The 24,313-nt window shown below is 42.0% G+C and overlaps 1 protein-coding gene across 2 annotated transcripts in view; it reads left to right on the top strand.

Moving 5' to 3' along the window:
* The window catches only part of LOC110047322 (uncharacterized), a 36,921-nt gene that overhangs the window by 5,693 nt on the left and 6,915 nt on the right, over positions 1 to 24,313 (top strand). The window contains exons 2-6 of one of the 2 annotated variants that reach the window (XR_016206195.1): positions 851 to 15,584; positions 16,069 to 16,480; positions 16,968 to 17,578; positions 19,296 to 19,407; positions 21,460 to 21,655. Coding sequence is in view for 1 of the 2 variants with exons in the window: in XM_089285741.1 (XP_089141867.1) it covers positions 851 to 15,584; positions 16,069 to 16,480; positions 16,968 to 17,578; positions 19,296 to 19,407; positions 20,886 to 20,970 (15,954 nt within the window). In the remaining variant the exon portion in view is untranslated. Of the gene's footprint in view, positions 1 to 850; positions 15,585 to 16,068; positions 16,481 to 16,967; positions 17,579 to 19,295; positions 19,408 to 20,885; positions 21,341 to 21,459; positions 21,656 to 24,313 lie in introns of those variants that run through there. The other variant, XM_089285741.1, reaches the window with a different exon arrangement.

A 24,313-nucleotide genomic window follows, 5' to 3' on the forward strand; every position in this document is an offset into this window, starting at 1 on the left:
GTGTCACTTTTCGGATTCTCACTACCGCTAACTTACATTTTTTCAAAACAAAAGGGCTTCAGACGGAAACCAACTTCATTCGGTTTCTGAACACAGAATGATAGTGATAGATTTTTTTTTAGTTTCTGACGACAATATTAAGGGCTTCGTAAATGGTTTGAACCCTGGAGTATCAGTAGTTCGTATAGTGTGATCGTCCGGGTGAGGGTAGTTCTGGAAAGAACTGTTGTTGGTGACTGACGTTTCGACAACCTGAGCGGAAGTCATCTTCAGAGTCAAGTAAATAGTGTTTGTCAGTCGATGATGTTATAAGTTTGGTCCGTTGAACGTTATTGGTCAGTTTAGCCATGATGGTATTGGCTGAAAGACTCGTGTAAAGTTTGTCATCAGTCATTGGTGGGTTTCGATCCGTCTATTGTTAATCAAATTGGTCGGTTTTTGGTCCATGTATTGTTAAGTCGGTCTGTTAGAAGTCCGTTTGTCGGTTTCGTTTCCGTCGTGGATAAGTCGTTTGTAAGGCACCGGTAGTTGTTGACATCTGTTAAGAGGCGTTTGTTCTAGGTTAGTGTACCAGCTTTCCAGAGTCAATCGTTGAAAATAGTTTGTACTGTAGGTTAAGCACTGAGCCGAGTCCCAGTCATCGACTGACAAACACTATTCACTTGATTCTGAAGGTGACTTCCGCTCAGGTTGTCGAAACGTCAGTCACCAACAACAGTTCTTTTCAGAACTACCCTCACCCGGACGATCACACTATACGAAATATTAAGGGCTTGTTTGATTAGTTCCTGATTTCCAAGGCACGCTAGAGGTTCCTTAGATTGATAGAAAATGTTTCTTTCTTTTGCAGTTCTTGTCCATTACTGGCTGTTATTCAGATAACAACAATCAGTTCTCCTCAATTTGGAATGTCGAGGAGGCCTTGCGCAAAGCAAACATCAAGCTTGTCAGCATTTGGAACGATAGCTCTGGGTTATACCATGCAGACGTAACAATTGGAACTCTAAACATCTCTATCCAGTTTCCATGGCCTTTAAACAGAAATGGTACCATACAAATGCGACGCCACAAGAGTTTCCTAGTCCCTGACATCTGTGGCTTTGCCGAGACACTCACTAAACAGGTAGGCGTCAGTGGTTCACTGCCACCTTTTCAGCTGGTTGGGGTTGGAGACTTTGGTTTCTCCATTGAAATTCTCATTCTATCCTTCGATGACGGAAACCTGTCATCGATGGAAATGGCGTTTAGTATCCCTGGATGGGACGCCTTGAACAAATTTCAGTTCAAAGTCGTGCAGCCAAAACTAAGAATTCAGATAGGTTTTCTACCCCAGTCTACATTCAAAGTGACAGGCAACGGGTTTATCGCGGCGATCAATCGAACTGTTTTAAGTTCCAGTATCACAGGATTACCCATTGAACTTGTCTTTCCCGAAAATGAATACGATTTCCTGGAAATCAGAGGCGCTGATGAAGATGCCATAGTCGACCTTAACTCGTTGGTACCACTGCTTTCCTCTTACACGGATAGAAAGATTCTAAGCGCAATCGAGGACATCTCTGAAAGCATCAAAGTACCAAAGTTTTCCATACGCGTGGCTCCTGGGCTTTCCAATATCTCAATAGTCAATGTCACCACTTGTTCAACCAAACCATTTCTAGTTTTAGGCAAAGTTTCTCTAAGAAATGCTACGTTGGAACTGAGTGAAAATCGAAACTCCTTCCGAGCCACGATTGAAATCTGCGGACAACAGCTACCGGTTACTATGCTGAAGGATGCCAATCAATACCTGACTTTGGAAGCCGTAAGAAACGTAAAGCACGAAAATAAATCGATTTCCATTGACGGATTTCTTTCTTGTGTCGAAGAAAGAGAAGAACGTCGCCCGGACACAAATTTCATGCAAATGAATGTCTCGTCTATCGAATTTCGGCTGTACCTTTTTAAAATAAACTTCAGCTTAAGGCCAAAGTTAAAGCTAGCCTCCATTGCCATACTGGTTGGATTGCCAGGAGGATGGAATATTCTCGGTGGAGCATCGACACCGACAGAATTGCAGGATTCGAAATTAAGTGTGAATGTTGCTGTTCTCCCTGGCCCTCAGTACGTAGAAATCAAAGCAAAATTTTTCGCATCAGCTATCATCGGGCAGCCTGCATTCCTCGTATTTCCCTTTGTGATTGAGATTCCAACGAAAGTGGAAGACTTATCTTTGTCACTTCAGGCTGAAAAAACAATAAAGGCTGATTTCGCCAACATTTCAAAACTTGGAGGGTTAAGTAGTAGTTTCCCCCTTTTCTTGAGAACTCTGCTGACAGACTTTGTGGTCACAAAGTTGAAGTTGCGGATTCCTTTCAATTTAACAGGCCCTTTCTCGTTGACAGAGTTTCGAATAGAAATACCATCCACAACGAAGTGGAAGTTTCCATTCTTTTATATCGGAAGCATGACAGTGTTTTACACGTTTGATCGGACCCTGGTAACTGGTGCAATAACTATTGCAAACTTCAGCCTGCCTTGCCAAATTGAATGGCTACCGTCGACCCAAGGTCAAATCATCGAGCTCTCTAAAAGAATGGATATGTCTGGTGTATTGCCATTTATCAGTGCAGTTTATCGTGCATTCTTCGGCAGTGCTAGTGAAACACTCCAAGAAACCTTAACCGGGCTAAGAAGAACAAAACTTTCAATTGTACCCTCATTTTCTCTTAAAAAAGCTTTCTTCCATTTGTCTGATGATCTTTCAATTACGAAGGTAACATTTATGGCTGCTCTTCCAAAGTATTCGTGGGATCTTCTTAATGACTTTTTTGCCGTCGAAAACGTGTCATTTTTTATCGATGTCAACATTGAAAGGTCCTTCATCATGTTTGTTAGAGGAAGGGTCGTTTTGGTAGAAGACAGGGCGCACATTCCTTTTGAAATGGCTGTCCCTTTATCGAAGAACCAAAACCTAACCATTAGGCTCCCAGAACTTGAAAGCCCTCGAATTCCATTCCAGCAACTCACTGGAATTTTGACGGCTGCCGTGAAAAGTAAATTTCCAACGATGCTTGGGCCATTTCTTCCAGAGCTGATTCTTCAAAGGCTAGAAATTTCCTTTGACGAGATGTTGACGACATTCGAAATCACAGAGTTTGACGCTGTGTGCAGCACATCGTGGGACCTGGGAGGAATTGGAGCCCTCGTTATTTCGAATGTCACAGCCGTTATGACAACACGATCGTTTAACCTAAGAGGAGTCCTCTCCTTAGGTACCAGTAACTTTGATCTAGAACTAAGAAGTTCATCTGATGGACACCTATTTCGACTCGTAAAGCCCATGAAAGTCTTTGAACTTCAACTGCTAGTAAAGGATGCTTTGGAAAAGATGATTCCACAAATAAAGAATGTACCAGACGCCAGTCTTCTTGACTTGAATATAATAGATGCGTCCGTGATAAAGTTGGCAGAAGTGCAGCTCTCCAAAAATTTGAAATCCTTGCATTCGTTTACTTTCGAAGTACAGATATCAAATGCTTGGTCTTTTTTCAAGTCTTGCTGTTCGATTGTAGCCCCTACCATGAGCCTCCGTGTTAAAGATCTTAACGACATACCTTCGTACACGCTTGGTATAACTGGCAATCTCGAACTTTCGGACAACGAGCAGAATCTCGTACTTCCAATTGAATGCAACATACCCGTCTCCGTCAGAGCTGTAATTGCTTTGAAGCTGAGGAGTGCAGTTATTTTTAACCTCTCCAAGATTACCGTTCTGCCGATGGTAGGAAAATTAATTCCGTCTGACCTGCTATCACCAATTTCAGACTTCATTGGAGACGTGCAAATGTGGCCGTTGGAAGCACATTTCAAACCTCTCTCGGCACGTATGATTGCATTAAACTTAACAGCAACTGCCCTAAGACACTGGAACCTTAAAGGCTTTCCACTGACACTTCAAAATATTACGGTGCATCTAAACTTTAAGGAAAGCATTCAAGCAACTCTATTTGGGATGTTTTACCTGAAGGCCCACCCTGTGTCTTTCCATATCCCCTTCCCAGCAGCTTTACCACATGTAGCTGAAATGGTGATGGGATTCCCGAGATTTCCACTCATAACAATGACAGAATTAGGCCAGCTGCTGATTGGTGGGTTCAGATTACAGAACTTATTTCCGCCTGCATTTGATAAACTAAAGATTTCGCTAGAGTTCTTAAACTTACGATTAGTACCTCCTTTGCAAAAACTGCAGATACACGGCTTTACTTTGAGGTTTTCTCTTAAAGACCAAATAACTCTTCTCAAAAACTGGTTGAGGATTGAAAACATAGCCGCTGACCTAAGCGTAGAGACAGCCATTCAAGTAAGTGTAGTTGGAAGATTAGCATGTCTTATCACGCTTGGAAATGGAGCTGACGTAATTCAGACTCGAGGATTCCTTACAATGCCACACGTCTCGTCCCAAGCTTGGGAACTTAACATCTTCCCAGATCACGTTAATCAGCTATCAGCGGCAAATATTGTTGGTTTGACAGGAGGTGGTTTTGATTTAAAGTCGCTATTTCCGGATCAGATTCTGTCAAAAGCAGAGAAATTTGTCCTGAACAGCTTCAAAGCTTCTTTCACGCCTAAGCCACGATTTCATATATTTAACATAACGTGTGTGTTCGAAGCAAATCTCACCGACGTCTGGCTTCCATTGGGAGTAACTATTCGACACATTCGAGTCAGCCTGTTTATAAAGAATCCCTTTCATGCTGCCAAGAAAACTGTCATACCTACGATTTATGTCGAGATACAGCTTGGCAAAGTGGTTCTTCCCACAGTTCTTTCTGTGCACAAGGATTTTGTACTGTTAGAAATAGCAAACCTTGCAGAGCAGGCTTTAAATATATACGACTTGGCAACTCTAATTGGTGGCGAGCAACTGTTGAAAGTTGTTCCAGTCGAGTTCTTCAGCTTTAAAACAGTGACTTTAAATAGCTTGAAAATAACGTTCAACAAACCCCAATTCAATGTTCTCAATGCAAATATTCGGTGTGATCTTCACGATTTCGATATCGGTTTTGGTTTTCCTCTACCACTGGCTGATCCGTCCAATATATTTAAAGCAAACCTTGCTGTTCGAAACTTGGTTCTCAGCTTAAAGCAAAACAAGGATTGGAAGCTTACTGCAGACATCACGGCGTCTTTTAAAGGAATACCATTGGAAAAACATTTCAGTGATTTGCACGGATTGATTACCGTGACGTCACGTTTGGCCATAGTTACGCTAAAAGAAAAGCTCCTAGACATCAGGATAGATCTAAAACTTGCTGGGATAGATTGTCACTTAACAGTGAAGTTTTTGGATCCAAAAATTCTGTTTGCCACACCACGAGAAGCTGACCTTGAAATATCCTTAGATGTTACGGGATTTGATGCGCTTAATACGCTGCTTCCTTTCAAAGTGTTCAAGGACAGATTACAAATGGTTGTCTCTATAACAAAAAAGACAGGAATGGCGATCAAGCTCAAGACCGTGCCAATTCTGGACAAGCTAATACCTTGCAAGAAAGCGGAAGGCGAAGAGTACATCTGCGATTTTACTTGGCTCTGTCAGAAGGATTCCTACGTGAGGCTGAAACTCCCTTCCTTTGCATATTCCAAGGATGGCTTTTCGGCTATTATTAATGCTCAGGGCTTAGACAAATTGTGCATTCCACTGACGCTGCCTATTATCCAACAATTCTTTAAAAAGATCCCTTTCCTTTCTAACCTACTGAGACAGAACATTCCAGTATGGCCTCCTCCCGATATCACCGGCTCCTTAAATAGGATTGGGTGTAACATTGACAACCTACCAAGAGGCATGGACAGATTCAGAGGTCCAAAATTCCCGAAAGAAATAACCGTAGTCTTATCAGTCGCTCAGAACGGCCCACTGACGTTTAGTCTACACGTTCAAAATGGAGAGTCAGTGGATGTGGTAACGCCAATAACACTGACAAGTGATTTGGCAGCCATGTCGTTAAGTCGATTCACAATTGGTTCCGCCTTTGGGGTGCCCTTTGTGGACATCGATGCTGAAGTGTACCTCTGGGATCTGAAGTATGTAATACTCCTGTCGCGTCTTCTAAAGGATAATCCTTTACTTATAGACGCAGGTGAAATGGAAACACGCATAATCTGCAAAGACTGCTTCTTTATCATCAAAGGTGTTTGGCCGATTCCGATTTTTGCAGCACCACTTTCCGTCAGCTACGCGACTCTCACTGATGTTAAAGCCCAAGCAAGAATATATCATAGAAGACCTCAATTCAAAGACTTTGGAACAATTGCCTCCCTTCTCGTTGGCCTTTTGAGGTATTATACAGATAGAAACTATTTACTATCTTTGGACGATTTTAAAACTGCTAACAGTACTTTACTTGTTTTGAAACTGTCGCACAACAATGACAAGACTATGCTCCAGTTGCCGAAGTATACAGGTGGCAACAAGATTAGCTTGAACGTCCCTCCAATAGATGGTAAGATGTTTCTCATTGGTTGGATGAACTTTATGAAAACGTTCGAGCCTAAATGGTTATTGCAGATCGTTCCGCTCAGATATCGCGTTTTGGACGTTTCTTTTAACATTGGTCCTTTCAGATGGCCTGTGTTGAAATTTGCAGTCTCTTCACCAAACGAGCTAAAGAAGAACAAAAATATCTGGCCATATCCTGTAACGGAAACTGGAGACGATGCTTTACTGATAGCTTTTTCTGATCTACCCCTTCTTTCCACTGAGGTGGCGTTTCGAGTGAAGAATTTTGGTAATGCTGGCGTCTCCATACGACTGGATGGTGGTATAACGAATCTGGTTGAAATAAGTCTTAATGCCAAGGCAAATATCAAGCTCGAGAATTCGCCTAATCCACTGGCAATCTCCGCAAAAGGCCAAGTAAAGCTAGCTGATGAGCCTCTTTTGGTTGGTGAGATGAACATAACCAAAGACACGATAACTGTTGTTGGACAGTTGATATTCAATTTTCCGGGTGTCCTTCAATTCGGTGGATCGGTCAAAGCTGCATTTGGTCCTGGCCTTGTGTTTGTTCTAGATGCAAATGTTGATCTCAAGCTCCTAGGGGTGAAATTGCTCGATTCCCGACTTTATATAATGGATTCTCCGTCAAGATCAGTTACACGGGCCAAAGCTCTGTTCATGGGATCTAGAATAAATATTGAACTTATTAGACGCGGATTATCCTTAAGCCTTAGAGCCCAGGTAAATATTGAAGTTCGTCTACGAATTGACATCGGCAAAATTGAAGTTTTGGGAAAGGAAGTGGGAAGAATTGTTTTGAGTACTCGCTTTAACTGCGACTTGAAGATTTCAGCTCCTGGTAAAAGTTCGATGAGAGTGTCATTTTCGTTTATGGAAACCAACATTCAGCTTCCGTTGTTAACTTTCAACTCAGAACAGGCCACCCCTAATAGAATATCATCACATGTTATTGACTTTGTCAAGAAAGAAGCCCCTTCCCTGATTAAAGATCTGTTTCTAAAAAATCCTGGTCAGTTGTTGGGTTCACTCGCGAAAGGACTGTTAAACTTCGCTGGTAATGCTGGAGAGCTGGTAAAAGACCTGTTAGCTAGAGGATTCAAACTTGGAGTACATTTTGTGAAAGACCTCGGAAGTTTCTTTAATAACCTTGTCGATACAGAAAAGGCGTTAGCCGAGACTGCAGAATATGCCACTAAAGCTGTCGCGGAAGCAGCAAAATTGACAAGAGAAACGGCTCAGAAGGCCGTAGAGACTGTTAGGAAAACAGTTCAACATGCTTCGAAGGTGGCAGAGAAAGCAGGCAGAATACTTATCGAAGCGGGAAAGGATTTAGCGGGAGCTGTAGCAAAAGTCATACGCCTCGACAGTGCTGTGCAAGAAGCAAAGCGAATTTTTCAAAATGTATCGAAGGAATTGACAGCCGTGGTCAATAGAATCGCTAAAATAGTCGACCAAATAGCATTTGAGATAGCCCGAGGGCTTCGAAACTTGGCAGGAAAAGCCATAAAATCCTTAAGTGGATTGTTTGGTGGTAAACGTTCAATCCACCGCCGGGATGCTCTGTCTGAGGAAAAAAGAAATAACGAAAGAAGAAAACGACAGTTACAGAAAGATGCAAGCGATCAGCAAACACGTGTTAGATCGAAAGAGAGGGAGCTCAAAAGGGCAAGATATGACGAGAAGTTGAAGGAAAGAAAGCGAGACGCAGATCGACAAGACGCCCTACGCGCTTCTGAAAACCTCAAAAAGGCTAATGAAGACAAAGCAGATAAGATAACTGCCCTGGACACAATTATAAAGGAAGGAAGGTGCGCAACTGGTGAGAATAACTGTCATCCAAATGCTACTTGCCTTCGCACAGGATCAGACGGCCAGTCATTTAAATGTGAATGCAGACGTGGATGGATCGGGGATGGTGTTCTCTGCGAAAGACCCATCAAAAGTTTGGCGGTAATATCCGATAGTCCAAAGGCAGTTGGAGAAGACGTTTCATTCTCTTCATTTGCGCTCTCGGGTACAAATGTTCAATACAAGTATAGTTTTCACGGAGCATTCAGTCAATATGGCTTCGCCTCAAATACCTTTACCTCGCCCGGCGTATACGTTGTAAATGTATTCGCTCGAAATAAGGTCAGCAATGGCATTGCGAGTGAAGTAGTGGTCATTCAAATATCGGTCACAAATATCACTCTTCAAGTGAGCGGGGATCTAAGAGCTTGCCGTTCAGTAAATTTCCTTCCATCAGCCAGTGGGACAAACGTCACGTTTTATATCGACTTTGGGGATAACACATCGCTTCACAACGCCACTGAACAAGTATCGCATTACTTCTTGGGATCCGGACAGTTCGTCATAAATGTCACAGCAAGCAATCTTGTCAGTAGCATAAGTGACACATTTGTTGTCAACATTTTAAGCACTCCGTGCGATCGCCTGTACTGCGACATCTGGGCGTTAGAGAGGAATTTTCCAGAAAAGTCTTTCACCCAAATTACATCATTGGCCTGGTCACTCTCGCAATCAGCAAAAACCGGTTACAGAGAGCTACGCCATAACAGGATTTGGAAGTACTTATCAATGTTTTATCCTGTGCCCTACTCTGTTTTACAAGAAATCGACATGGACAGAATCGTAAGAAAGATTAACGCTCGATACAGCTTTGACGACCTCCACATTGAAATTGATTTTATTTTGGCGGGGATACTTTCATCGAAAGTAGAGAACTTAAGGCGTTTTGGTCAAAATGAAAGTTTTCTTGTTAATCCTTTCATGCACAAGCCACTGCAAACTTTCACATGGATTACGGCCGTACTTCTCAGTACAGAGGATTTTATCAGCACGTGGAATACGTCAATGGAAAGAACGTCCTTTTGCCGTAAGCGACTTCCGAAATCAACAATTAATAGTGCTATCGATGGGTACATTCTTGGTTTGCGGAATATTAATTCTTCAGAAAGCGAAAAGCTTTCGAACATTATACACGATTATTATTGCCCTTTAAAACAAAGCTCGCGATACAACTGGAGCAGGAGATACCAGGCGTTCTACGATCTTTCAAACCCCCTGAGTAACTATGAAAAATGGGATCCGTTCATGATCGTTTCCACTGTATTGAACATGACGTCCAGTTTGCAAGGTTTCCTCTCCCCAATAAAGGACTTTTGTCTACCCTACTTCATGGATGTGTTGTGGTATGAGCTCAACATAACAAGGCCTCGGAGCAAAACAATGGGAGAAGACGTTTGCAACATTCATAAAACTTGTCAAAACTGTCTTTTCAGTGCAGCCACAGGTAGATGCTTTTGGTGTGAAGGTTCACAAAGATGTCTTTCCAATATCAGGCGTTCTTTTTGTAGCCGAGACCAAGTATTTCACAAAACTCCCTGCCCTAAAACCTGCCTCCGAAATCAAAAATGCTCTCTATGTGTTTCCAGCTTAAAGTGCGGCTGGTGTGGCTCTCAGTTATATGACGACAACCCTCTTTGTACCGAGGGCACACCAACAGGTTCAAGATCTCTGGCTGTATGCAATCCAACAAGTTGGTTCCATGGAACGTGTACAACACCTTGTCCGGTAAACCAAGGTCGCCTATGCAGTGGTAGAGGTATTTGCAAAAATGGCCGGTGTATTTGCGTGCCAGGCTTTTATGGGAAATATTGTTCAAAACAAGGCTGCGTTATCAGGACGAAACAAAACGATACTCTCCGTGCCTTATCTGTGTGGTCAAACATCAAGGAAGCTGAAATTCGTCTGGCAAATATAGTTCACATTAGAACCTCACATATAGCCGTCAATTCACCTGTAACGATACCAAAACCAGAAAGCGATCCAATTTGTTTTAGCAGCACTACAAGGGCAAGGTTTAACCACATGTTTCCAAGAATTCTAAGAATTTCACATGACAGGACTGGAAAAGATAGCTTTTGTGGTCTCTTTAGATCCATATCGCCTGAAAACACTTCACCATCTTCGTGTGAAAGCATGGCAACCAAAGAACGTTGTCTCAAGTCGTCTAGTTGTAATTGGAACATCAAGGAACCATGCACTGGAGCATTGTTGGAAGGCTGCTTTAAATTGACGCATTGGCTTGATTTGCTTGTCACTGAATCACAGATTATCTATTCTCCAATATCTGGAAACGTCAAACTAGGAACTGACAGCATCGAGATCATTGGCTGGCCTCAAAGTGAGTGGGAAGGTTTTATTGTTACTCTCTCTCATTTTAGACCTCGCAACATCACTAGTGTTCAGAGTGGGCAAAGTGTTGGAACAGCAATGTCAAGCAAAGGCTCAATACTACCAAATTTTGTGAGAGTGAGTGTTGCGAAAGGCGGGAACTACAGAGACCCCTTAGCGTATCTGCTTCCATGCAGCCCTGGCTGTTCGCAAGCGGTGCACTTCTTCAATGGCAAGTGTGATCAAGCCTGTAATAGAAAAGCATGTAACTATGACAGTGGAGATTGCTTATCTCTCTATTCTAAACAATCTCACTTCGTATTAGAACCGAGAAGTATTCACGAGATCTATACGCCAACTTCGCTTAACATCTTATTCAAATTGCAAAAGATTACTGGGGAGAAATACATTCGAATCTCGCGCGAGCCACTCAGCGTGTATTCTCTCGCAAAGCTGGTGGTTCTCGAAATAATCAAGTCATCCGATCTCCGCTCTACGTTAGTTTACGGAAACTATAGGGGTGAGATTGTTAAACTTGTTGGCCTTTTATCATCTTCGAACATATCACTGGAAAAGATGACGTTTCTAACAACACAAAAGATAATTGAACTTGGAGTAGATAATGTATCTCCGCATGGTAGAAGTGGTACAGACTACGATATCGCTGAAATTGATACTGACACACTACAGAACTACAGCAACTTCCATGTTGGCCTTGAAATACTAACCAAGTCCCATTTATTAGACTTTACCCAGGTTACAAATGTTAGCAAACCTCACATCCCTTATTTTCATCTCCAAATACCTCGCGAAAGCATGGATAACAGCAGACTCAGCCGTTTCGACCCTACCCTGCAGGCCACACCTAAATGTAATTCTTTAACCTCCTGTTCCGGACATGGTATTTGTTTGGCTAATGCAAGTTGCAAGTGTGACCTGGCTTATACAGGCACAAAGTGTCAGATGAACACCTGCCCCGGCCGCTGTTCTAGTCATGGTACTTGTATCGAGGGCGTGTGTGTGTGCAGTCTCGGTTGGGATGGAGTCGACTGTTCAAAAGTCAAGTTATGCACGCCCCTTTGTCCCGAGAGTTGGATTGGTGATGGAGTTTGCGATCCCGATTGCAATATACCAAAGTGTTCGAGCGACAAAGGAGACTGCCAAGATGTGTGCATGTGCCCTAGTTCTTGGCTTGGGGACGGGTCGTGTGATCAGAAGTGCAATAAAACAGTATGCAAGTACGATGGAGGTGATTGTGTTGAAGAAGAATGCAGCGCTGGATGCCGATCAGATATGTTGGCAGACGGCTTTTGTGATCACCAGTGCAACACGGAATCTTGCGGTTTGGATAAAGGGGACTGCGGTCAAATCTCAAACGTTAACTGTGCTTGTAGCAAACAACTTCAGGGAAACGGAATGTGTGACGAAGAGTGTAACGTTGCCACCTGTTTTTACGACTATGGAGACTGCGTCCAACAGGCAACGGGAGGTAACTGCCCGCAGGCATGTTCGCCACCAATGATTGCAAACGGCTTCTGTGACTTATCGTGTAATGAATCCGCTTGTAACTTTGATGGTGGAGATTGTAAGCCTACTGGTTTGACTACAGAGTTGTGTTTTGAAGGCTGCCTTCCGAGTTTTCGAGGTGACGGGGTATGTGATTCTGCTTGCAATGTACAGGCCTGCGGATTCGATAACGGAGATTGCCCTAAGCCTGTTGTTCGAGAGTGTAGTCCAGGATGTAAACTGGATATGGTGGAGGACGGTGCCTGTCAGTCACAGTGTGAAGTGGAAGAATGCTCATTTGATGGCAACGATTGCCAGTGTGCACCGGGTTGTATGAACTCAACGTTGGGAGATGGAGTTTGCAATGTGGAGTGTTTCGTCGAGTCTTGCGATTACGACAACATGGACTGTCAGTGTTCTTCTAAGAGTTGCCCGAAGAGCTTTGTTGGTAACGGACACTGTGACGTCGAATGTAACAACAGAATTTGCGGCTTTGATGGAGGAGACTGTACATGCTCAGCGGGTTGCTCCATGACATCAATAAGTGATGGAACCTGCGATTTAGTTTGTGATACGAAGCTTTGTGATTTTGATGGCTTGGATTGTGGAGGATGTGAGTCTGAATCCCATTCCAACATTTGCGACGAAAACGCCTTCTGTATTGTGGTTAACAAGTCGTTGCCCTTTGTGCAGTGTCAGTGCAAAAGTGGATTTTATGGAGATGGCTTCTCTTGCGTAAAAAGAGGAAACTGTTTCAATGGGAGTGACATTTGTTCAGGACAGGCAACCTGCCTGGAATCTAACGGAACATTTGAATGCTATTGCAACCAAGGATGGGTTGGAAATGGTATTTTCTGTGAGAACGTGGATGAATGTAAAGATGAAAGTCATAACTGCAGCATAAACTCCAGATGTATCGATTTACCAGGAGGATATCAATGTTTATGCAAGACAGGGTGGAGCGGGACAGGTCGCAATTGTACAGATGTCAACGAATGCGAGCTAAATAAGCATTCTTGTTGTGAAAACGAAGACTGTGTGAACACTGAAGGCAATTATACTTGCATTTGCAAACAAGGATGGCGAGGAATAGAGAATTCTTCGTTTCCAGAAACACTAGGAAGGTGTGCCTTTAACACAAGCTCACTGTGTATTGATATAGATGAATGTGCTGAAGATATGCACAACTGTTCCATGTACAAGGGCCAAGCTAACTCAGTTTGTATCAACACTTTTGGTGGTTTTGAATGTAACTGTACTCAGGGATGGCAAGGAGATGGAGTTTACTGTACAGATGTTAACGAATGTGTTAATGGTTCCGTTTGTGGCATGAATCAGATTTGTAGGAATGTTCCAGGAAACTATTCATGTTCTTGTAGAGATGGCTGGACATCGCGTGGCCTAAATAATGACGAGTGCCAAGACGTGGATGAATGTAGGCTCGGATTAGACGACTGCGATACTTTTGCGACTTGTACGAATACAAACGGAAGCTTTACGTGTGAATGCTTGCAAGGATTTGAAGACAAAAGTAGAAGTTGTACGGAGTACCAATGCAGAAATCACACCAACAATGAAAGTGAGGCAAATCCGAACACAACTTCACAAAGCGTTTGTGCTTGTATAGGCAAGTACTCAGACGCCGGAAGAAAGTGCGAAGACATAGATGAATGTAAGTGGGGCATTTTCGATTGTCCGCCATCCGGCCCGATATGCCAAAATGTGATTGGTGGCTATGAATGCAAATGCGATGCTGTGAGAAACTCATCTTGTGATCCTGTGAACCCATGTGAATCCGGTAACGACACTTGCAATGAAAACATGACTTGTATTGCTGTTGGTATGGAGCATTACTGTGTATGCCCAGAAGGGTATACCGAAGATCAAAACGGCACGGCGTGCATCGATGTCAACGAGTGCATTAATCCGCAGTTTTATGGATCTTGTAATGCTAATGCTGACTGTGTCAATCTTGATGGTGGATTCGAGTGCAAGTGCCGATCAGGGTTCTTTCAAAGTGGGGAAGCCTGTTTCGAAATTGACGAATGTGAAGGGAATATCAAACAGACCCTTAAAGGTCGACTGGAAGAGTGTAAAGCTGGTGTGTGCTCTTTTGTTGAAACCTGTGTTTATCGCAACGTGTCAAATAATGGAAGCAGGTTAAATCAAAGCACGTTGGTTTGTGCCTGTGAGGAAGGTGATAATCTGAAAATAGACTGCATCGAGGCTTTTGTAGACGTCATTGAAGCCGGAAAAAACTTCACAACTGTGGTTTCCATTCCCTGGTATCTTGCAGTGAACGCAAGCGTAAATGCAACCACGTATGACCAGACTAAATATGTCCATAACTGTACGGACGAAGCAACCTGCAAGAATACAGCAGGAAAGTACGAATGCATATGTATAGAGGGATTTGAAAGCAACGACGGAGGTTGGAACTGTCACGATACTGATGAATGCCTTTCAAAAGACACCTGTCACGCTAATGCCTCCTGTTTTAACACAGTTGGATCCTTTTACTGTGAATGCAAATCGGGATTTACTGGAAATGGCGTCAATAACTGCTCTGACGTTGATGAATGCTCTCTTAAAACTGCAAACTGTACCCTTACCTCATTTTGTGTAAATACAATGGGAGGTTTTAACTGTTCATGTTTGGATGGCTACCATCGAAACAGAACCTCGTTATGCGAAGATTTAGATGAGTGTTCGAGCAGGGATCTCAATCAGTGCCACCCAAGGGCGTCTTGTCGCAACACCATTGGTGGGTATAACTGTAGTTGCATGGTAGGTTACTCAGGGGACGGTTTCAAATGCTCAGACATAGATGAATGCAGCGCTGAGGGGATTACGTGCGGAGAACACGCCTATTGTTACAATACGCTTGGTTCTTATAGATGCAAATGTGACCCGGGCTGGTCAGGTGATGGACAAAGCTGCACCAACATCGATGAGTGCTCCCTTAGTCTCCACACTTGTATCGAGAATTCATACTGTACTGATAACCAGGGAAGTTATACGTGTTCCTGCCACAAAGGATGGAAACGCCAATGGTTTGAGCCGTACGGTAGATGTTCCAGGTGTGACCCAGCCACGTTCTGTTCTGGCCATGGTCAATGTTTGCGGAATGGCACTTGTGATTGCCTTAGCCACTACAGCGGTCACAACTGCTCAGTATGTAGACCAGAGGTGCGCTGCTCGGGCCATGGAACCTGTGACTTAAATGGGAACTGTTACTGCGATTATGGCTGGACAAGACAGCCACTGGACTGCAGTGTTTGTTTACCAGATGAGTTGTGCAGTAGTCATGGTACATGCAATTATGATTTGATGACTTATGAAAACCAGTCTTGCTTTTGTAATGACGAATACTTTGGAAATAACTGCAGCAGAGGTAAGAAGGTTACATTCTTTTTACTTTCGCTGTGAATTCGATTTTATTTAACCCAAGTGGTCAAAATTTGGCTTTCCTTAAAAATTATCCGAAAAACCGTTTGTGTGTCAACTGTTGGTCACGCGTCTTGACGTCTCAAAGGCAACCATGTTTTCAAAGGCAATTTTATCCAAATTGAGTCTTTTTCTAGCTTAATTTTCTGTTTCATATCGAATTTGGTTGTTTTGACATTTTTTGTATTCCTATTTTTTCCTCCTATATTTGAAATCAATTTAGTGGCTAGAGATGATGGACGTTTTGAAATGCCTGACGTTATTTTGTTCTTTTTGACGCCACGATTGGCACGTGATTCTCTCAAAAGTAAACAGTTTCTGATGCCAATACTTAGTAAATATGTTTAAAGGCCCTAGACTAACGAAAGAAAAAAAGGGTAGGCAAAAAGCCTTTAATGTAACTACTAATGATTTTAATGAATAAATTACAGCTTGCCCCATTACGAAAGGTGAAATCTGTGGACCTCATGGCTATTGCAACCGTAGTCCACGTGCAGTCCAACCCTGCGTTTGCTTCTCGGGATATCAATGGAACGACACTGCTCTCTCCTGCGTGGATTCCGACGAGTGCCTCCTCAACTTGCACGATTGCTTGCCACCAGCCAAATGCGTCAACACGCCAGGGTCGTATAAATGTGAGTGTCCTTCCCTCGTGGGGTGGTCCTTTGATGGCAAAAGCTGCAAAGATACTAACGAATGCCAATACCCAAATGTGTGTGACCAACAAGCTTCGTGCGTCAATTACCCAGGTGGATTCAACTGCAGTTGTAATTTGGGCTGGCGAGGACAAGGGTCTCATCCTGTATGTTTCGACATCGATGAATGTGCGGAAGAGATTGACAAGTAATATTTACTTTTGTGTAATGTTAACTGTTCTCTGAGCTGTTGAACTGCCTGTGAGTTTTGTTTCCTAAAAGCATTTTTTTTTAATATGGGAACGTTGACGTTGACGTTAGCCCAAATTGTAAGACAATACTTAAAACAAAGTTCAGGTTGAGATTCAGTATATTATGACAACCTTTGAAGTGAACAGCATGAGCTCTGGTAAATTGCAAAACTTAATTGCGTCTTTGCAGTGTAATACTCAAATGCTTCCAGGGACACTGGAACATAATTCATGAAATTTTTGTGGCAGTTATTAAAATAATTTTACCAGGCATGCCACATTCAAAATTGTGCAACGTTTTAAAAACGGAAGGACTAATGGGTTCCCTTTGTAAGCATTTCAGAAAAGGAAAATAGAGGCATGAATTTAGTTTCTGTTTGTATTTAAACTTTGGTTATGCATTTACAGGTTCCACAAAATGCAAAACACAGTTTTTCTTTTCAGATGTTCTATTCCATCGCAATGTATTAATACCCCTGGAAGCTATTACTGTATGTGCCATCCAGGCTGGGAGAAAGTCTCAGAATTCCAGTGTGTTGACATTGACGAATGTAGACGGGGAATTCATGGCTGTGATCCACACTCCTCTTGCGTGAACTCGCCCGGAAGTTGGAAGTGTATATGCAACAAAGGGTGGTACCCAGACCCTAAGGATGCCCGTTTACCCAAGTGCAAAGACATCAATGAATGCGTAGAAGTTCCAAATTCTTGCCCGGTGCAATCGAAATGTGTTAACACTGAAGGTTCGTACCGTTGCAGCTGTTTGTTAGGCTGGAGAAACCGAGGCCTCTATACTTGCATCGATATCGACGAATGTAACGTGTGGTACTACCAATGCCCGTCAAACTCACGCTGCAAGAATACTCCGGGTTCCTACGAATGCCACTGTAATACTGGCTTTAGACCACGAGTGACCACTTCAAGGTGCCATGACGTTAATGAGTGCGCAACAGGACATTACTCGTGCTCTTCAAATGCTTATTGCGTCAACAACTTTGGCTCTTATACTTGCCAGTGCAACCGCTGCTACTACAAGTCTGGCAACCAGTGTAAACGTAAGAAGCTTTATTTCAGCATTATTTCTTTCTATATACTCGTAGTGTATCGTAAAATCTGCCATATAATGTCAGTGCGGGCAATGCGTTTTATAATTGTCTTTGCCAGCGCTGCCATCACATTCCTAGCAACCAATATACACATAAGCAGCTGTTTGCAACTCTGCGGCTCCACCCAGAAGCCTTATCGAATTTGATAATCGTAATTAATGTCATGTAAGCTTTGTCACATACTCTCAGGAGACTGCAATTTACTTATTTATTTATTTATTTATTATCTCGACTTTATAATAGAAATGTTTGCCATGTCATATATGGTGTTATACGTGGCAGCTGTTGCACTCCTGGCCCGGGTCGTTCGAATGGTGGATAACGGTATCCACCGGATAAATCTCTATCCAGCGGATAGCGTGGTTTGCTTTGTTAACACCTATCCACTGGATAGCGATTTATCTGGTGGATAGCGTTATGCAGTCTTCGAACAACTGAGGCCTACTATATTTAGAAACTACTCGGTTCCATGCAGGATTTTTTCAGCCTGAATTATTCTGTTATTCCGATTCTGTTAGTCTGTTATTCCGATTAGAGCAGTTTTAAATTAATCGTGCCAAGTAAAGATTGCACAGACAATTCTTTGAGCCTATATAATCAAAACTCAAGGCAAATACACATAGCCGACGTGTGCCCTGTTTTTCCTTGTTTTTTTTTGTTGTTGTTGTTTTCATTGTTGTCGTTTTGGTTTGCTGTTCTTAAGCCAATCACTTAACCCTCGGACGTACAAGCTAACTCATACCCCCACCGTGGTACAAGGGGTGGATGGAACCTCCCTCTTGGTTTTCGTTCTGTTAAGGCGGAGCGAAATAAACTTACATTAATTAGATAGCCCTGAGCTTGGTCTACTAAGTCATTAGATTATGAGCTCGAGATTTCAATCGAGTGATAGTTGACTATCACGCATAGAAATCGAGAGCGAATAATTTAAATGTTTTAGTATAAATTTACGAGTTTACGAATTTACGATTTACGTTATCTAAATCCTCTTCACAGACACTTCGCAAATGCCAAGAAGCGGCCGTCATTTTGCTAAGAAGGGCACACTGCCACGCTACTCACTATCTATCACAGAGTAGATAGTAAGTAGCGAAGCCAATCAGAGAACGGCATTCGTGATAGAACGCTAATAGATTTATATAAAAAGATGATATTTTTATTTTTTCTTTTGGTAATGACTTCATATGCCGTCAAATAACGTCAATTGACCCGCCATCTTTGATTTCACAATTTTTTCAAAAAGTCAACAAATAATGATTAACACGAAATCAAGCCAGAATGCTGATGAAATGTACGAGTTCATGAATTTCCGGAATTTGATGAAGAAAACTGGAAATAAACTACAGAATCATCTCAAAAAAAGTTGAAATTTGGAATTTGATGGTTGCCGTGGCAACATCAAAAATGATGGACACACAATTGACATATCGAAATTTCCGCAGAGAATGATGGAACAGCTAGTGAAAGTTTCAGCCCCTTAGAGTAAATCTTTTTTCAAAACTTTGAAAAAAAACCTTGTGGGGGATGGGAGGTGGCATCCACCCCATCCCCCACCCCTGTACGTCCGGGGGTTAACGTAGCAATGCAAACCCAAGCATTGAATTACTTTCGGTACTCAAGAGAAAACCCCCTCTATCTTGTTTTTTTTTTTTTTTATTTCCTGCAGCAAAATGCCGTCGAGAGAGTCAGTACTACTACGTTTATGTCGTTACATACTATACTCAATATTACTCCACAAGCTGTGGTTTTCTTGGACTGAAAAGATGTAGAAAATCCAGGTGGGTAAATATTATTGACTTCATCTTAAACTTAAGGCAACATTCTGGTCTACTATACTAGCCCAATTTAATTGTCGCCCAGATCATACCAGGATTGGCAACTACCTGGTTTCCTGAGAAAAAAAATCCGCAAGTTATATTGAGAAAATGTAATGGCAAGCTCAACGTCAAAATTAAAATAATTTGATTCATGCTTGGATCGGATTCCGTGTTTTCATGTTGAAATAAGCAATTAATAAGCTTGTGCTTATACCTTCGCCCAGCAACGTCCAGCTGAAAGCTAGGGATTACTTTCCAGGGTCTTTTGTGCAATTTCTTTGAACTAATCACCGAAAAGTAAGATGTCGATTTAGCCTCATCTAAAGGCGGAGTTCCTGATTACAGAGCTATTGATTGCAATAAGTTAAACAATATTCCTGACTGCAATATTCCTGATTGCAATAAATTAACTATAAGCGCTTGCGCTCCTTCGGTGCGCAGGAGTTCCGCTACTAAATCCAAACTTCAGTTCCCAAACTCGGTTGTTTTTCTTTGGACCCCCTTTAACAATTCGGTTAATCGCTGTTAATTTCTATGAGGTGATAGTTAATGAGGCGGAAGACCAAGTCAACTTTCACGTCATGGAAGTCGACCAAATATAATCTAATTGTTTAAGTACAATTCGCACTAAATTTCCCTCAAATAACGATTTCCAAACATTTCTCGACGTAGTATTCAGCACAATCGCGCGGAATGAATTGTTATTAAGGTCAAGCGAGCAGAATTCTACTAATTTGCAGAATCTATAAGTTCACTAGTGTAAATGGTGCAATTTGATTGGCTGAGGTACATGCATACAATCAGCCATTTGCGAAGTTGTATCAGGGCCATAACAACTAAGGCCCTGTCCACATGTATCCGGATATTTTTGGATCCGGAACTTTTTCTTTCCGGATATGGCTTCCGAACACACGCATCCGGCGAATTCGGCAGTGAATCCGGATATTTTTGAATCGGCTCCCCAGCGTGGAAGAAAAACAAATCCGCAACGAATCCGATAACGTGTGGACGGTGAATCCGGATATTTTCGATTCCGATGACGTAGCAAAATCCTGTCCAGTCTCTTACCGAACAATAAACCAATATCGCGGCACAACGTGGAGGCCTAGTTTCTCTAGGGTGAATCCGCATACCATCGCATGCGCGTGGACAGGCGAATTCGATTTGAATACGCTACGTGTGGACGGGGAAACTTTTGAATCGGGAAAGAAAAAGTCGCGGATTCAAAAATATCCGGATACGTGTAGAGAGGGCCTAAAAGTTCCCAGGGAGAGTGAAAACGCTCATCGAATCCGGCTTCAGTAAGAGTGTACAACGCACACCGGATGCGTAAAAACTGTTTCTAGGATAGGGTAGAACTTCAAATCCGCATATTGTATGTTCCCTTTCTACTAATGGAAGGATACAGCTTATTTTCTTGTTTTATTTTTTGACCGTAGGAGAAAGCAAACGAACAAAAAGGTCCGAAGAGAACGTAAGGTTTGGGTCCCAAACTATGACGGGGCAAAGTGCCCCTGCTCATAAATGGTCGTTGAGCAAAAAGAAATCGTGGATCCTCGTGTAATATCGAGCTACAATCTAAAATCAATGATGTAATACTATTAAGCTGGTAACATAGTTAAGTGTTTTTGAGTTTCATAGATTTTTGTACTTTATCATCTCTGCTGATTAAAATGTTTGATTTCTTTTTCCAATATCCTCCCTTTATATCGAGGCTATAAGGAGATTTCGTAAAATATGTTTCAAAATCGTCACAAATAAGTTGTAGGTAGGTAGATAATCAGCCTTATATAATCATGGTACAATTCATCAGCTTTAAGCAAACAATTCATAAATAACTAATCCATACCTAATATAATGTAAAATGTTTAAATAAAAAGCTGCTTTCCACGAATCCTTATTGTGCTTCTTTGAGTAGACTTCAATTGCCCAACTGATTCTGCTTCCCCTATGTCACAAGGAAGATTGTTCCAAAGAATGGCGCCTCTATAGCTAAAGCTATTTTTTTCATAGTTTCTGCGAGGTAATTGGAACATTGAATTTATCCTCTCCGCAAAAAAAATGTCAGCTTATGGAGTATCATGGATGAAGAGCACATTGATGAACAAGAGTTTATATACGCTTACTGGAGATACTGAATATTTGCAAAGCACTCCGCTTAAGAGAACTGCTAGACTGAGTGCGTCCACGGGAACAGCTGCTTACAACGGTGAGTCATATAATACCTTATTATGATAGGAACTCTCAATACTTTATGGTGAAAAATTATTTCAGAGTATAAGTTATAGCGCGATTGTTCGCTCGGAGAGAAAAACTCATTGGGCTATTTTATTTCTCGTCCTTGCAAGCTTTCATGAGACGAACGACGCGAACCAGGTTGAGTTATGTAAGCGCGATAGAATTCTTGTTTGTTGGTGTAATAATATACGTTCATTCACACAAACACGCAAAACGTAAGTTCTTTTTAGATAAGAAGCCGAAGGCTTCCGCTTTAAAAATCCTTAACCAGAGAACTTTTGTTACGGCATGATTATTTGTAATCCAGGTCACTCTTCAGTTTGTGATCAATTTTTTTGAAGTTGAAGTTTGCCTTCATCAACGTTTGAAAACTACCGCACTTTTTTTTCCCATTCAAATCGGCATCGTTTCAGGATGCTTCAGAGGCGGGTAACGCGATACCGTTTCATCATCACTTCAATAAAAAGACAATCGGTCATCCACTGAAACCTAGAGGCAGTCAGAGAAGTGTGTAAAGGAATGAAAAATGTTAGTCTTTCTCGTAACGTGAGTTTGGCTTAGCTGCCATGTTGCTGTTAAACACACCTTCAGCCGGAGGTTTCCCAATGGGTAATTGGCTTGGGCACAGAGGGGAATGGTTATGAAGCTCGGCGAACATCAAATGAGCAAACAAAGATGCCAAGATTTACTAAAAAAGATAACAAAAACATACAACAAAGAACTTTGTCGAGTTCCATAATCATTCCCCTCTATTAACTATGGCTTGGGTGGGTATCAGCTTGGGTTTCCGGTCAGGACATATTTTCTGGTTACACTGCAAATAGTCCAAATAGTTCCCCGAAGTCAACTTTTGACCTGGCAGTGTTTATCGGCAAATTTATTCATCATGGATATCGCGAACCGCGAAACTTATTGTTTGCTTGCAATCGGTCTTTCTGGTGCGGTTGATTTCGTTTTAAGAAGAATGCGTAGAAGGCGTCTGCGATTACGATTAAAATAGTGGGGATATGGAGCGTATACTGCCGGTGCTGGATTCTGATAACTCTCTTGCTCCCGATTTCGCTAGAATAAATACAGCCGTTGTATGACGCCACATCTTAATTTGCATCTTTTGGTCTAAAGTTGCTGTGAAAAGAGAACGAATTACAAAACTTTGCACCACTGAAAATAATCAAGTAATCACAGTTAATCACGAAAGTTGGCCATACCTCACATCAATAAAGTTCTTATCTTATCTTATCTGGTGGCCGCTGGGTTTATTTGCCGCAATTTCAGCGCAACCTCACAAAAATGTGCCCAGCGAGTGCTGCCGGTTCCTGTTTAGATATAAGATAAACCCCACGACTTGGTTCTGAGAATGTCGTGGGTATTTCTTTTGTTCTCTTTGCTGTATCCATAGGGGTTTCCCGAGGGCAGTTTCACGGTAGGAATAAAGGTCACACACAAAACATAGACTCCCCTTGGGTAAAGTCCTTCTTTCGCGTCACGCACGACGGACTAAGCGAAAGAGGGACTACTCGTAATCTATGGGCAAAACCGCAACTATAGACCTAAGCCGGCGAGTGTATTTACGCGTAAACGTGTGATATTGTTATTGTTTACAATATTAATGTGTCGGCAACTTCTCATGTGGCCAGAATATATATCTCACCAGCCCAGGCGGTCTATTTGTATATTGGAAATTGGTCTGTTCGAGAAACAATTAGGGTTAATTGTACACACGAACACATCGGACTTTTTAGTAAATTCCACGAGTGGCTGCCGCAGCCACAGTGACTCCTGACTCCACACTCACTCCTAAAACAGAATAATTTGAGAATTTTTGTGATTTTGTTAGGTTCACTAAAATTGCATATATAGTTAGACATTGAGCAAGGCGCAGAATTTTTGCTTCGTTGTTGCGTTCAGAAGATTTGAGTAAGTTTAGTCATTGAACAAGGTGCAGAATTTCTGCATCATTGATGGATGGGTTCACTAAATTTACTTATATAATTACGCATTGAACAAGGTGCAGAATTTCTACATCGTTGTGGGGTTCAGAAGATTTGAGTGTGTTTAGTCATTGAACAAGGTGCAGAATTTCTGCATCATTGATGAGTTCACTAAATTTACATATATAATTACACATTGAACAAGGAGCAGAATTTCTGCATCGTTGTTGGGTTCAGCAAATTTGAGTGTCGTTGAACAAAGTGCAGAATTTCTGCATCGTTGTTGGGTTCAGAAGATTTTAGTGTGTTTAGTCATTGAACAGGGCGCAGAATTTCTGCATCATTGATGGGTCCACTAAATTTACATATATAGTTACACATTGAACAAGGTGCAGAATTTCTGCATCGTTGTTGGGTTCAGCAGATTTGAGTGTCGTTGAAAAAAGTGCAGAGTTTCTGCATCGTTGTTGGGTTCAGTAGATTTGAGTGTATTTAGTCATTGAACCAAGTGCAGAATTTCTGCATCATTGATGGGTTCACTAACTTTATAATTACACATTGAGCAAGGTGCAGAATTTCTGCATCCTTAATCGGCTTGATACCACTGAGAACTGTCATTTTACTCTGACTATTAAATAGACCCGGTTAAATAAAGGCGTTTCTTCATGAACCAGTTTAGTTGTTGGTGAGAATATTGA

This window comes from Orbicella faveolata, unplaced genomic scaffold (genome assembly GCF_042242905.1).
Source record: "Orbicella faveolata isolate gen_17 unplaced genomic scaffold, um_ofav_v1 contig_13, whole genome shotgun sequence".
In the NCBI taxonomy this organism is placed as follows: domain Eukaryota; kingdom Metazoa; phylum Cnidaria; class Anthozoa; order Scleractinia; family Merulinidae; genus Orbicella; species Orbicella faveolata.